This window comes from Gossypium arboreum, chromosome 5 (assembly GCF_025698485.1).
Source record: "Gossypium arboreum isolate Shixiya-1 chromosome 5, ASM2569848v2, whole genome shotgun sequence".
NCBI lineage: Eukaryota > Viridiplantae > Streptophyta > Magnoliopsida > Malvales > Malvaceae > Gossypium > Gossypium arboreum.
This window is the reverse complement of record NC_069074.1, coordinates 34,086,772-34,102,825: the sequence shown is the minus strand read 5'-3', so window position 1 is coordinate 34,102,825 and position 16,054 is coordinate 34,086,772. Positions and strand designations below refer to the sequence as shown.

General features: G+C 27.7%; 1 protein-coding gene across 1 annotated transcript; it reads left to right on the top strand.

The window, feature by feature from the left end:
* Positions 1 to 11,533: 11,533 nt before the first annotated feature.
* LOC108470576 (phytol kinase 1, chloroplastic) lies at positions 11,534 to 15,708 on the top strand. The gene is made up of 6 exons (XM_017771928.2): positions 11,534 to 11,988; positions 12,082 to 12,149; positions 12,243 to 12,374; positions 13,486 to 13,601; positions 14,840 to 14,954; positions 15,463 to 15,708. The coding sequence occupies exons 1-6, from the start codon at positions 11,602 to 11,604 to the stop codon at positions 15,647 to 15,649; spliced, it is 1,005 nt and encodes a 334-aa protein (XP_017627417.2). The 5' UTR covers positions 11,534 to 11,601; the 3' UTR covers positions 15,650 to 15,708.
* Positions 15,709 to 16,054: the final 346 nt, after the last annotated feature.

Genomic DNA, 16,054 nt, shown 5'->3' with positions numbered 1-16,054 from the left:
TTATTATTTTATTAAAATATATTTAATAATAATTTAATTAAAATTTAATAACAAAAATAATAATCTACCTAAAAAATTCTACTAATAGTACTTTGATCATTTAAACCTACTATTACAACTATATTCTATTTCATTAAACTAAATAATCGGAACTAATTACAACTCTATTCAATTATTAGATAACTATTTCTTCACCCAACCAAATGTGGTGTAAATGTCTCCCTTATCCATTCAACATTATCATCAAATAATGCGTATTCCTCCCCCTCCCCCTCCCCCAACTACTTTAACGAGATAATGGTAGTATTTTGTGAATCTAGCAACCTACTCAACGCCCTTGCGAAAGCCGAAATTCATCATCCTATCTTCTTTTCAAGTGTGGTGACCTTTTCCATCCTTGCCCATTATTTTTGTTGTTTGCTGTTTCAGACTTTGCTTTTTGGTGGGAGTGATTCAGTATCATTTGGGGCTTTAATTTTTGTGGAGAGAAAGAAAGGTAAGGAAATGGTGGTCAATTGCATGTGTAAATCTATGAATTTTGGTGGGGCTTTTAGGAAAAACTAATCAAAGAAATGGAAAGAGGAGTTGGAGATAAAACTTTAGATAAAGTTTGATTAAATTCTGGGTAGTTGACCGGCGACGGATGGTGGTCGACGGCCTAAAACTTAAAACAAAAAGGATTGTAATTTTCAGGTTATAGAGAAAGAGAGATTTTTTCTTTGAAGAGGAGACGTGAGAGTGAGGGAGTGAAAATGAAAGAATTCAAAAAAAGTTATAAATGGGTGCTTATACCCATACAATAATATAATTCTTTTTCATATTTAAATATTAATAACTTTGGTAATCATTTAAATTTTCATATTCATTTATACAATAATAAATTAAAAATATTATTTTATAGAAATTAAATAATTTTAATATGATTTATTTTAAAATTGTAGATATATTATTTAATTGTTTTAAAAATAAATAATATATATAGTTATTTCAAAAATATTTTATTAATTGTAAAAAATGTATAAATTATTGTTAATTGTTTAGTTACAAGGGTTAAAAATTATTTTGCACTTATTACTAAATTATTGTATAATATCATTCTTATCATTTTTCTATTATATTCAATCAATCAAACATTTTTCTTTATTCCATTCTAACAAACCAAACATATTATAAATTTTTAATCTAAAAAACCTAAAACTTATTTGATAACCCATTAAAAATTAAATTAATTAAAATTTAATATATTCAATAATTAATTTAATTATTTAAACAATTTGGTAATCGATAATAATAATAATAATAATAATAATAATAATAATAATAATAATAATAAATAATGATAATAAACAATTGATAGATTTTTTATAAAAAATGTGGAAAATGATAAGTAGATAAGAATTTTTCAATTATTTTATTTTATTTTATTTCTTGTAATATTATCCTTTAAATATTTTATCTTCAAAATTATAAAATTAAATTTATCAATTATATATTTATAATCTATACTCCAAACATATTTTATAATTTGAATTCAAAACTTAATTTTATAATTTATAAAATGGTTAAATCACATTTTAGGGTTTGAATTTATATAATTTACAACTCTTCTTACATTAGGGTTTGGATTTTTTTGTCCAAGTTAGGCTCTAAACATGTCAATTGTTCCCGTATTGGGGCCTGAATTTTTTTGTCCAAGTTAGGCCTTAAACTTGGAAAATATTCCCACATTAAAACTTAAACTTTTTCTTTATCCAAGTTAGTCATTAAAAACCCTAAAGTTTAAACCCTAATATAGAAACAATTACCAAGTCTAAGCCTCAATGTGAGAATAATTGTCAAGTTTAAGGCCTAATTTAGACAAAAAAAAGTTGGAGTCTAATGTAAAAAAAATTATCAAGTCCAAATCCAAATATGAGAACAATTGTCGAATTTAATACTCTAACATCTAATTCGATAAAACTCCACCATATTTCTCAGCATCTAAATACATGTTGTGATCAAGTTGAAAACACTCGCATCCAACTCTCCTTTGAAAAGTCGTCAGCCATTCAAGTTCATCTCTTACTCAGCCGTCCAAAGACTTTAAGATAGTAACTGGTTCCTTTGGAGCTCACATATATCATTCATTGGCATTGCTTTTGTCAAAGCAGAAACAACCAAGTGAAAAACAAAACTCATGGACATGGTTTTATATATATATATATATATATATATATATATATATATCTTTCCAAATTTTTGTTTAAGTTTTTTCTTTATCTTCACTTGCCACGCAAAGCTTGTAATTTCTTATTCTATTTTCTTTTAAAATTTTATTTGTTCAAACATCTTGGATTTCTATTCAGCTGGTGCATAGTAGAACCTAGCCTCCCAAGTGTTATTTATCATATTTTGCCTTAATTTTCCAATTTCAGTAGTACATTCGATTTGGCTTCCCATCGTCTCCCATCATCCATATGTCCTTAAGGCGATTTTTATACATTATATAAAGTTAAAAATTTATTAAAAATAGTTTTCTTTAAAAATTAATACGTGTATCGATGTTTTAATTCTATACTATAACTACCTTTTAGGATTTATAAAAATAAAACAATTATAAATAATTTTAATTCTATTAATAGTATGTGTAAAGGTGCTTTTTAAATGTATGAATATATGCAACTATTTAAATTTTTAGGCTATAAAATATTTGAAACACCTTTTTAATTGGATATATTTGTACATTTTAAAAAAGCTTTATACATACGATTAATAAAATTATACATATGATTAATAAAATAAAATTATTTGTATTTATTTTATAAAATATTTTTTATTTTGGATTCATCCTAAAAGGTACCAATAGTATTAAAAATCAATATGCATATTAAGTTTTTAAATAAAATTAATTTTAATATTTTTAAATTTTATATAGTTTAGAAAAATCGTCTTGAATGTATATGGACAACAATTTGTCTAGATTTATTCGGACTTAACTTTTAAATTAATTTTTATTTTTGAACTTTATTTAATATTTTTATGAATTTGAATAATGTTTTACAAATTTATTATTTTTATAAAATATATTTTTATTTTTTAAAAAATTAAGCTTTGAAATGAATGAATCTGAACAATTCTAGTAGAAAAATTAAATATTCCTTTTGATTTTTTTATTTTTAAAAAAATTGATTTTTTGTTGACATGATAGTTGATGTGGCACTACCACATCAACAACTATTGTTGACATGGAGCACTACATCAGTGTCGTTAGCGATCATACAGCACCGTAACAATCAATGTTAGTCGAATGGCTTATTTGGCCAGTTTTGTTAGTTCAAGGGCTCAATTGGGTGCAAAAAGGTCGTAGAGGCCTAATTGGTTTTTTTTTTTTAAGTTCGAGGGCTTTTTATACCATTATTTTTAATATTTTTATAATGAATTTCAAATAGAAATAAAATTAAAAGTAATATGATATAATAAATTGAGGAAATAAGACAATTACGTGAAAACATTTTAAAGGAAATAAAGTTATAAGTTCCTCAATTAGAATTTTTTTCCAACTAAAAAAAATCTAAAAACCGACAAACAAAACCAAACTGAATCGAAATTTTTCGGTTCAGTTTATTCGTTTATGCTCCCAAAGTCAGTTCAATTTATTCAATTTACATGGATAATTTAGTTTATTCAATTTTTGGTATAACAAAATTGAATTGACCAAACTGACAGAATGTTCACCCTTAAGCCTTGGCATGAAGGAACTTGATATTGCCTCTACCACTTGATTTCACCCCTCTCGATGATCTCATAATCAACAACAGACACCCAATTCCATATTAAGGGTTGGTTCCTACACTGTATTGCTAATACTTGTCATACTACAACTCTCAACAACTTGGTCAATAATTCCACATTTGTAGCAGAAAAAAAGAGGTCTCTTATATTTTATAATCGCCCCTCAATTAGAGCCATCATGGTTCATGCCCTTCAAAATAACCTTCCTCAAAGGCTTCAAGATGTCAATCACCACCCTAAGCTGAATATACTCACTTCATCCCCTTGGAACTATTGCCGCCAATTAATAGACAAATTTCATCCAATGCCTCTCCTAGTTTACTGCTACCTCCTTACTCATCCAACCCAATGGAATCTCAAATATGAATCTAAAAAGTAGCTCTAGTAAAAATCATAGTCATTAGGACCAAACACTACATTGAATTTGTTAGGAACTTTAATTGTTTGTGTGTTTCTGTGATGTTGGAAAAAATTCGATTTGGAAACGGTTTTCTTGCACAACAAAAATTTATTTTTTTTGAAAATCAAAATCGGTTTTTAATATTCATAGCGATAAACTCCCTATCAAAATCGCACTTGTGTTTTCAGCTAGACGGATCCTTGTCATTCTTGGCTTTCAATCGAATGACCTTCTCTGCTATCTTCGTACCACGAACAGCTTCGAGTGTGGGCTCGAACGATTCAAATCAAACACAAAATAAGAAATAGTTTTCTTTTTTTTTTTTTCAATGTGAAAATGAAATATCTCCTCTCAATAGAAAATGATAGAATTGTCATTCAGAAAAATAGGTTTAATACTTAGAGAATAAAATTCTCTTTATTTTCAGGTAGAGTAAAAATATCTTAAAGTTCTGTATTTTGCCCTACTGATGCCATCTATTTATAGGAAGAAGAAGTAAAACCCTTGTTGAATTGTAGAAGGTTATTTCAACTAGAAAAACAAACTCCTAGTCTAAGTAGAAGTATAGGGAGCGACAACCCTAACTAATAACACTAGGGTTTACCGTCTCTCCTTTTAACCTAAAGGGCTTTTAAGCCCCTCCATATCGAGTCCAATAACAAGTACTTCATGGACTTTTAACCAATAACAAGTACTTCATGGACTTTTAACCCAACACTTTATAATTCGATAAAACCTGATATTTGTTTTTCTATTTCCCAAAATAAACATATCAATTTATTTTTAATTAAATAATCTTCTCAACCCAATTCTAATTCCATTAAAATCATGACGACTTTACCGTAAAAGAATATATGAGAAAATATATTTAATATTTCTACATTCAACTGGTTTACTATGACCAAATTATTTATTTTTATTTTTGAATTTCATTTAATCCGAAAAAATAAATTCATTTCTAGGTCCTTTTCATTTTTTTATTTCCATTTTGGAGAAAACTATATTCATTTCCAAATAATCATTTCCAAATAATTTCATTTCTCTATTTTCATTTTCACCATTTCTATCCATTTTTGTTCATTTGATTCAACATACAATTCCTTTCTGGGTTCAACGAGCTAACAAAGGGATCGGTTGGATATATGCGGTTAGGGCTCAACTGATTTATAATTAAGTATTAACTTTTCGCCTATTAATTATAAACTCATTTAGCCACAAAGTCATTCCACTATAGTATTGTGACTAAGCTCTCCCTAACAACATGCCATTATGAAAGCAACCCGATCAGTGCTCATCCAATGAGCTAGTCATAAGTGTGTTCCCTCATCGGATATATTTAATCTCTTTAGGATAATATCTGTTCTCCTAATATGATCCTATTTTATCTCATTTGCAACACCCCCTACTCCTTATCTGTCATTGGAACAGGATTACAGAGCATTACCAGTCAATATACTTCAATCACTTTAAATCACATTCAAATCTACTCAAAACATGACAAATTAGACATTTTACATGCTTATATGATGAAACATTTTAATTATTTCACATACATTATCAAATAGTTCAAATTTCTTACCAAATAAGCCAATTCCTACCATATACTATTACCAAATCCAAATTTACTTATTTCATCCTTACCTTGACAATCCAAAATGACACACATAGACATTTTAGATACATGCCATTACCAATAAGTAATATACTTCACCACGTTGAGTTCGGGATCGACCTGGGATGTTGATACAACGATTTGACTTTAACCTATCCTGCGCATGGAAACAAACCGTACACGGAGTATGAACTCAGTGGTATTTCTATAATCTGAACACTTAATAATATAACATACACTTAAAAATCATATGACAATCACAAATATATATTTGTTCACTAAAAAGATAAATCCTTTATAATTCACTCAATTTTTCTCATCTACTAACCTTATTAGCTTTCCAAAATAAATTCACAAATCATTTGAACGATAATGTTTTCCATTCATAAATAAGTTCAGAGATACATGATTCATATGTCTCACTCATACTTCAGTTCACTGTTCAATATCAGTAAATAATATTCAACTATTCACTTCTCAATCAGTATTTTGTAATTATCCATTTCAATAACAGTCAGTATTTTTCGGTAACGATCAATTGATCTTTATTATTCAGTAACAATCAATCATTAAAGAAATCAGTCATTTAGTATTTTTATTTACCCCTATTAACATGACTCAGACATTGACGGATACACAAATCCAACCAACACACCAGTACGGCACTCAGTGCCTCATCGGCTTTGCTGAAGAAAACAGTAACAGTACGGTACTCAGTACCTCATCGGATTAAACTAATGTAACAGTAGCAGTATGACACACATGGTGCCTCATTGACTCGAAGTCGAAGTAACAGTACGAAACTTATAGTGCCTCATCGACTCAAGGTCGAAGTATCCCTGAACACTTCCAATCCTATGGCATGCCAACTATATCCGACTAGCCCGATACAGTTAATAGGGTATTCAATTCACTTTCAATTTTTCCAAACAATACACATTTTAATTAATCACATAAATTCATAATTCAATACAATTCAATTCACTTTTCAGTAACAAATATTCCAAATTCCAAATTCCACATCAATCACATATTCATATTTATTTCATCACGTTCCCAATCAATTTAATTTTCAATATAACATACATTCAATATTCAATTTTCATATCAATCACATATATCCATATAAATTCAATAAATTTATCACATACCAAATCAATCCATTTCAATTGTAAAACACAATACAAATAATTCTCACCTATATTACTTACCATAATATTTAATCAAAATACAACAATTAATAATTAAATTCACTTTTCAATTTCAACCAATATTCACTCCAATTCAAATAATCATCTCGATGCACTTACCATACATATTAAATAATAATTTCAACAATTAAATATTAAGTTCGGATTATAGAAATACAAACAGTAATTTCCGAGCTAACCCTCATTGATTTTGCCTTTTCCTTCCTTAGCCAAGGTTTTCTGAAACAACGTTAGCTACGAAAATTAAAATAATTTTTATAATCATTAATACAATACTAGTTTATATTGAATAATTGAATTTCTATTCAATTTTTACCTTATTTTCAATTTGATCCTAACTAAATTCAGTTACTTTTCTAACTCAATTCATACTTTATTTCTACTCAATTTCTTAGCATATTCAACATAAATATCCAATGTTGATTATAAAACCCTAATTTCAAATTTCTTTCAATTTAGTCCTTGAAACACAAAACTTATAACTTACTTTACAATTTAATCTTTTAATCAATTCTAAATAAGAATTCTATCAATTTAATCCCTAATTCAATCATTTGTTCAACATGAACAATATCTAGAAATCTAATAACTTTCAAAATTTCCACTTAAATCAAGTAGTACTTTGTTCTAGGATTCTAAAAACTCAAAAATTACAAGAAAAAGGGATTAAATTGACTTACCAATTAAACTTGAAACCTTGAAATCCCTAATTTCCCTTTCTTTCTTTCTTTTCTTCTTTTCTTCTCTGTTTTCGTTTCACATTTTGTTTCTTTTCTATTCTTTCATTTCTTTTATTCTTTTGTTTATTTACTTTATTATTATAATATAATATCATATATATATTACTTAAATATTAAGTATTACTTAATTATTATTTACATATGTATAATATTTTTACAAGTATATGTACATAAATACTACACATGTCATTGCCTACACCATACACTTGTATTTACTTTACGTTTATTATATTAATTTAATATTATAATAACATAATAATTTTATTTCTTAAATAATAAGTAAATACATATATATTATAATTGTATGTATGTATTTATTACACTTGTACATTTTATTACCATACAATTGTATTAATTTGATTTATTTATTTTACGTTTATAATAATAATATAATAATATAATATATTTACTTATATTATAAGTAAATAATAATTACTAATATATGTATTTAATTAATCCACATGTCACCACCATCACCATACACTTGTCATGTTTTGGTTTAATTGCTAGTTTAGTCCTTTGACTTTTCTCTATTCTTTAATTCAACTTTTACCCTATATTCAATCTAGTCCTCAAACTTAATTTAATCTTAATTCAAGCTAATTCACTTAACTAAATTCTAATTAACATTACAATCAACTTTGTAAATATTTCTACTAAATATTTACAAATCCATTATTCAGAAACGGAGACCCGAAAATACACTTTTCGTTAATCATAAATTTTGGATTATTACATCATTATAATCATTACATCTTCCTTCATCAAAAGTCAGTTACTATCAAATAGTAATCAAGCCATTCATCACAAAAAGAACGATCTGTGGCCACATTTACTTTTCATCAACCATGTAATGCTAATGAGAGGATATCATTTACCCATGTCTCGGGCTATGAATTTCACTGTTGTGAACGAGGCTACATACTTAAGAATTCGTATACCCAATGCACTAGCTTTCAATTCCTTGTCTATTTGAACTCAGGATTTTACTTATGTAACGTCTTTAACCTAACCCGATTCATCGGGTTCAAATATCATGTGTTACTACACAATATACTTAATGAAATTCAAAACCGTAGACAAACACTCTTTACTTCAAACCTTATTCTTATCACTTCTTTTAAAGACTTAATTTCAAATAAACAAAAGTAAGTATTTAGAATTGAATTATTACATCACACTTAGTACAACACATAAATTTACTAAAGACAGACTCTTAGGACGTAACTCTACAATATGCCACTTTTCCACTGTATGCATGATAACCCGCTTCATCGCTACCTTGGCGAACTCTTAGCATAGTCCCTCTTAGCGCATTCTGTTACCACATCACTTGAAACAATAACAAGCATTGTAAGCTCAAGAGAACTTAGTGAGAGTTAATACAAAATACCTTGGTAGATAATATTTTAAGAACATTTGTATGCCAACTACCCTTTTTAACCACTTACTTCTGTTTGGGCGGATGCTATCGCAGTTTCAGGCTTACACTTACACACTAACTACTATACTCTTAATAGTACTTATTCTCTTTTAACTACCTAATTAACTTAGGATCCTTCCAGGCATTACCTTAATCTCTTTTGTTTCTTAGAACCATACAAGTACTTTTCAAAGAATATCTCTTCAGAAGCCGCTACATACAGACAATCTCTTTATACATACATTGATTTCAGAATGGTTGATCACATATATTGTTCACTGGCGGATACATACACATTTGACGGATACTCACACAGATTAAAATACTATCAGTTTACTAGTCAAATCATATTCTTGTTTGATACCATACAAGATCACACTAATAATGAGTTATATATATCATCCAAATGAATTTTACACAATTTGATTTCAGAACCCTAGATACTCAAAAATACAATGACTTAGATTCCATAAGATTTCAAAAAAATACATGATATTGTTCAGATATGGTAGATACCAGATAACTCTGATTTGACCTTGCATGGTACAAACAAACTTAAACTAAGGGATACTTATCTCATTCATAACTACAAACACACCCAAATTCCAAACTAATAGGATATTATGGTGAATACCCTTTCTGAACATACAGATACACACTTATTTTCAAGAAATTCCCTCAAAATTTATTCAATTATATCACATATGTTATTCAACTACCTTAGCCCCAGACGTATCTTAACCTTATCATAGCAGTACAAAGCAATCAAAATTTATCCAAAACTTACCATAAGAGTAAAAAATCATATTTTACCAAATAGACTTAACAGAGTATGCCACAATGGCAACATACAAAATCACGTGTTTAATGTCTCGACAGACTTTCACAGAAGGTGCCATGGGTTTCTCCCTCATGGACTTACACATAAGTTCATGTATCGTGATTTGCCCATTCGATCTACACATTATCGAAGGCTACAGCATGAACATTCATACATTCACATATTACAAGGGCTTCGACAAAAGAATATATTACAAGGGCTTAATCAATTGCAGTTTTCAACTATGAGTTCAATTGATTTTTTTTAATTATTTTACATGGAAACTTTTAGTACTTAAGTCGAAATTTTAACAAACAATTTTTTTTTTTAATTTTTAATTTTTAAATTATTATGATTCAAAATAAAATCAACTTATATTATTAAGAAGTCAATGAAGCTCAACTTGTTTGGGGTCTCATTTTTATCTTAAGTGACGTATTTCTGATAATAAAACTTAAAAACAAGTTATGTTATCAAGAAAATTTAAATTTAAAATCACTTATATAAAACAAACAACTTAATAAAATAAGTTAAACTTAGAACCAATACATTAATTAATTAAAAATGCTTTTAATAATTATTAAATAACGGTGAGTTTTAAAATAGGAAAAGGAAATGAGTAAAGCAAACTCGAAGGGCATTTATATCTTAAAATATATGGGCCGAACTTAATAAATTATATCTAGTACAATCATTTAAATAGATTTATTTCTGTTTTTATTGATAAGAAGTAAAGGTGTTGAAGTTAGGTAAGTAGAATTTGATTTGATTTGAAAAAATTAAAAAAATTTAAATTTTGAGTTAATTGAATTGAGTTATTTGGGTTTCGAGTTTAAATCGAGTTGAATTTTATAATTCGAATGATTCGAATAATAGATTGGTGTAAATACTCTTTTGGTCTCTATCAAGTTTGAAAATGAGTAAATTGGTCTCTCTCAACAAAAATAACAAAAAAATTTAAGATAAGTAATTTTGGGAACCTAAAGAAATTAATTAATGATTCAAATATATATTTTTTAAATATATATAGTTTCAAATTTATATGTTTCAACATGAAATTAATTATCTTGGAATAATATTTTAATTTGACATGTTTAGTTTTTAATTTAACTTGGACAATTATACTGAATTTGAAAAAATTTGAATCAAATTAAGTTGATAAAATAAAATTCATCAACTCAATCAATTTGAAATTTTTTTCACTCAATTAAATTAAATTTTCAACCTTAATTAAAGCAGCCTTCTTCAAAGGAGACACTTGCTCAATTTACAAGTATTCATCCAAGTATACCCAACTATCTTCAAAAGCAAAGCTTTTTAGAATTGAATCAATAAACTATTTATTCTTTTGAATTATTTTAAACTGATTTTGGATTCAACCCCTTGAATAAAGTCGATTTGGGTCACATGTAAGTTATAGGGTTTCCACTAAAAAGGTCAAAAGTGGTACTTTTTACCTTTACAGTTGTAAATTCTTTTGGAATCTGACATCATCAATCTGAGTAAAATTAGTCGATTTCTCTCACTTTCATTCATTGGTCCTCCTTTTAACTTACTCTTTTCTTTATCTTTGCCGTTTGCAAATTTTACCCAATTCAATAAAAATTATCCATTCATTACATAAATGGAAGGTAAGATCACTTGGTTCAACAAAATATACATCAAAAGCAGAGAGCTCAGCGGTCTCGCTCTAGATTCTCTCTTCTGTTTCATCAGTTTCTCCGCTGCTAGGATGAGCCTCTCCTTATCCTTCACTCATCCCATCTTAAGCCGCCACGTCTATTCCGCCGTATTTCCTCCTCCCCGTTTTCTCTTCCTCTCTCCTCACATCCCAACCACGTCCCGTTTCCCTATTCTCTACCGCGCGCCCCAACGCGCCACCGCACTCTCAGCCACCGCTGCAACCGCCTCTATTTTCCGAGACACCGCTGCTTCCGCCTCTGTCTTTGCTGGCGCTTATGCTCTCGTCTTCACCTTCGATATTCTCACTCAAAAGGAGCTCATTCAACAGGTTTTTTTTTTCTTTTTCTTAAAATCTCTCTTTCACTTTATCAGAATTTTTTAATTTCATTTTATCGGTTCTTTTTGTTAATTATTTTAACAGAATTTAAGTAGAAAATTGGTGCATATATTATCTGGATTACTTTTTGCCATTTCCTGGCCAATTTTCAGGTGAATAAAAAAAAAACTGGGTTGCATTATTTTATTAATTAAATTGATTAATATTATAGCTGATATATATACTTTTTAAATTTTAAAAAATAGCAACGCCGATGAAGCTCGTTACTTTGCATCTCTGGTTCCACTTATCAATTGCTTAAGGCTTGTAATTCATGGTCTCTCTTTGAGTGACGATCAAAGCTTGATCAAATCTGTTACTCGAGAAGGAAATCCCAAGTAATTTTTCTATCACCATAATATAATTTTTTACTCCAATTTGATTGTTTTATTTTTATTCGAATAGTATGTTAGCTTATTTATTTTATTTTTAATTAGTATTAAAAATTTTAATTTGCACTCATTTTTAATAAATAAAAAGGCTTAGTCGAGTCCTCAAATCAAGCAGAGATTAGTGTAGAGATCCTTCAGCACCTTACTACAGTGTGAACTAATTAAATTAAAGGGAGAAATCATTTGTATAGGGTAAAAATTAAAGTAATTTTAAATACGTTGGTAATTATTTATATTTTAATATTTTAATGAATTAATTGTTAAATTTATTAATATAAGTATACTTGTAATGCATGTAAATTTAAAATACTCTATATATTAATATATATTAACGGTTGAATTTTTTATATAAAATAAATAATTAAAAGTTTTAAATTTATATCAAATTTAAGATGCATTGATTTACATTAATAGAGCATGAGCTATAATAATTGTATCATTAAAATGTTATAAATTAATCCTTTTCTATTTAATATATATAATTTTTAACATAAATAATTTCCAAATTTAAGAATAGCTATGGATTGAAGTGCGGGGAGACAGCAGAGATAGTCTTATGATCTGTTTTTGTCCCACCCTTTGTAGTAATGTTGAAAACAAATAGCTCAGTTTTATACCAATCATTCCACACTGCTATAGAATTACTCTACAGCACTTATTTACTAATAATTCTTAATTTCATATCCTAAAATATATAATTATAATTTCAATATATAATATAGGCGTACTAGAAAACCACAAAAGATACATAGGACATTCAAGCAGTAATTTTAAATGGCGTGGCAGAGTGGTGCCGGATTGGATTTTCTTTTCTTTCACACATTTTAGTTTATTCAATGTACATAGCTGGTATTTCTAGAATTGTTAAGTATGAAATGAAACCCCTTCCAATGACATAAATATTTATTTTATTCAAAGTACCTAACTTAAAAAAGGAAAGCAGCTAGGGCAGACATTTCTACTGTTAAATCCGACTTATATTGGTTTGATTGATTGTGATTATGCAAATTCAAATTTAATCTTCAAATGTGTTAGTGTGTTTTTAATTAAATTGCAGGGAATTGCTTAGGGGGCCTTTGTATTATGTTGCGATGTTGATGTTATGTGCTCTTGCGTTTTGGCGTGAATCCCCTGTCGGTGTCATCTGCTTGGCAAATATGTGCGGCGGTGATGGTATCCAATCTCTTGTTCCTTTATTATATAATCAATAATTATACTACAATATAAAATATAATATAATATGATATAAAAGAAAAAGTAAGGCTAAATTGTTTAATTTTTATAAATTTTATTTTGGGCACTGAAAATTTAAAAAAAAATGTATTTTAAGCACTACCGTTAAAAACGGTTTTTATTTTGGTTACCGGCTATTAATTTGGAGTTAAATTATGTTATTTATATTCATTTTAGTCAATCAACTTTAGTAGGTTTTGAATTTTTATTTAATGTGCAATTGCATAATGAACTTTAATTTGGTGCAATTACACATGTAAAACTCTGATTGTGGTTCAAATGTATACTTGAAACTTTAATTTTGATTTAATCATACACATTTAAAGAAATAAATACATCAATTTATTTTTATATTAGATAAATATAATTATTTATGTATATAATATATAAGCATAAAATGATGTTATATGAACAATTGTGTTAATAATTTATAAGAATTGGATTAAATCAAAATTTTCATATATAAAATTACACAAAATTAAAGTTCATGTATACAATTACACATTAAACCATAGCTCATATATAGTTTTGATATTTATCCCTTTTAAAAAAAAACTGAATTTTATAGGTAATTAAGTTATCCAATTGTAGAGACTTTTCCATTTTATTGGAAAAAAACTAAACTTAATTTTAAAAAGTAAAGAAAATTAAAAAGATAAAATGATTTTTCCATATACAACTCAAGTTTGTTCTGTTAAGACAAAAAGTGATTTTAAAAGAGAAAATATATAAAGGAAATTGAAAAATAAAATGGTTTTTCTTGTAAAACATAAATTTTTTTTATAAAAATCAAGTAATTTTGTAAAAGAAAAACTAAAATTAGTTAGAAAAATTGAAAAGATAAAATGATTTGTTTTAGCAAAAACTTATGTTTTCCATATAAAACCCTAGGTAATTTCATTATTAGTAGTTTAATATTGAAAAACTTATAGAAAGGAGTGTGGTAAAACCCACGTTGTCCTTGATGCATGAGTAGTTTCATCATCAATTTGCATTTATTGAGTGAAATTATTAATGCCATCTTTAGGCATTTATTTGGGTACGATATGAATTTGACAGATTTAATATTCTGGATTCAGATAATTTATAAAAATTAAAAATAAATATTGAACAGAAGATACCCATTAAGGTATTTTATTTTAATATTAAAAACTTATAGAAAGGAGTGTGGTGGACAGGTTTTGCAGATATAATTGGTAGAAAATATGGGTCGTCCAAGATTCCTTATAATCAAAGTAAGAGTTGGGTTGGCAGCATTTCCATGTTTGTTTCAGGATTCATCATTTCTATTGGGTGAGTTCCATTAATTTCCTACAATTTAATATTGCAATTTTCTTCTTTCTTAAAAATTAATATTTCAATTAAGGCCCTTTAGCCTCTTAGTTAAATAATGGCTATTTTAAATTTATTAATTCAATTTCAACCTTTTAAGATAAAACATTTAATACAAAATTTTATAATTTTATCTCAATTTCCAAAACAAAATAATTGGTTACATATAAGTATATTTTATTTTACTACAAATTTTTCATGAATTTAAAAACTATATCTCTAAACTAATGTTGCATTGACTATGAGTGTCAGGTTAATTGCAGTTTTGATTATGGTACTAGGAATAAAATAATTTTATATGTTAATTATAGGTAAAAACTAAATTAAATCAAAGTTTAATACATATAATTACATCAAATCAAGTTGTTATATCATATTATTTATTGAATAAGAAATTATATGGTATATATTCCAAAGTTTTGTCCAAATATTAATGCTAATAAAAGTTTGTGTTGGTGAATGAATGTAGGATGCTGTACTACTACTCAGCTCTGGGTTATTTACAATTGGATTGGGGGTATACAATGCATAGGGTTGCTTTAATTTCTCTAGTGGCAACTGTGGTTGAATCTCTTCCAATTACCATGCTAATAGATGATAATATTTCTGTTCCTCTCGCTTCCATGCTTGCTGCCTATTTAACTTTTGGTCACTAATTTCTTCCTGGCTAATCTATACTTTTATATTCGTTTTATTTCTTTTACTTTTTCACAAACTAAGATTGTCGTACTCAAGTTTAGATATGTTAAGTGTAAGAGCTCAGTTTTACTCGGGTCCAATAATAAAACAAAAAAAAAAATAATAGTCCATTTACAAGGCTCGAGGACCAAAAAAATTAAAAATTATTACAAGCCTAAATACAAAAAGAGGCCTAATGGCCAAAATCATAATCTTTCAGCAGAACCCTAGTTACCCTAGCCCTTTGCCGCGCCGCTCCTCGATGTGTCAGTAGATGCGGTGCTTGAAACCTTCCCCCTTGCACCAAGACGGCAGCAACAGTCCCGTTGACTTCCACCGCCCTTGCAAGAAACACAAAAAAGAAAAACAAGCAAAAACAAGCA

Coding starts and splice junctions, on each gene's coding strand:
- LOC108470576 (XM_017771928.2), top strand. CDS start 11,602: ATGGAAGGTAAGATCACTTGGTTCAACAAAATATACATCAAAAGCAGA. Junction 12,150..12,242: donor ATTTCCTGGCCAATTTTCAG/GTGAATAAAAAA, acceptor TTTAAAAAATAG/CAACGCCGATGAAGCTCGTT. Junction 14,955..15,462: donor GGATTCATCATTTCTATTGG/GTGAGTTCCATT, acceptor GAATGAATGTAG/GATGCTGTACTACTACTCAG.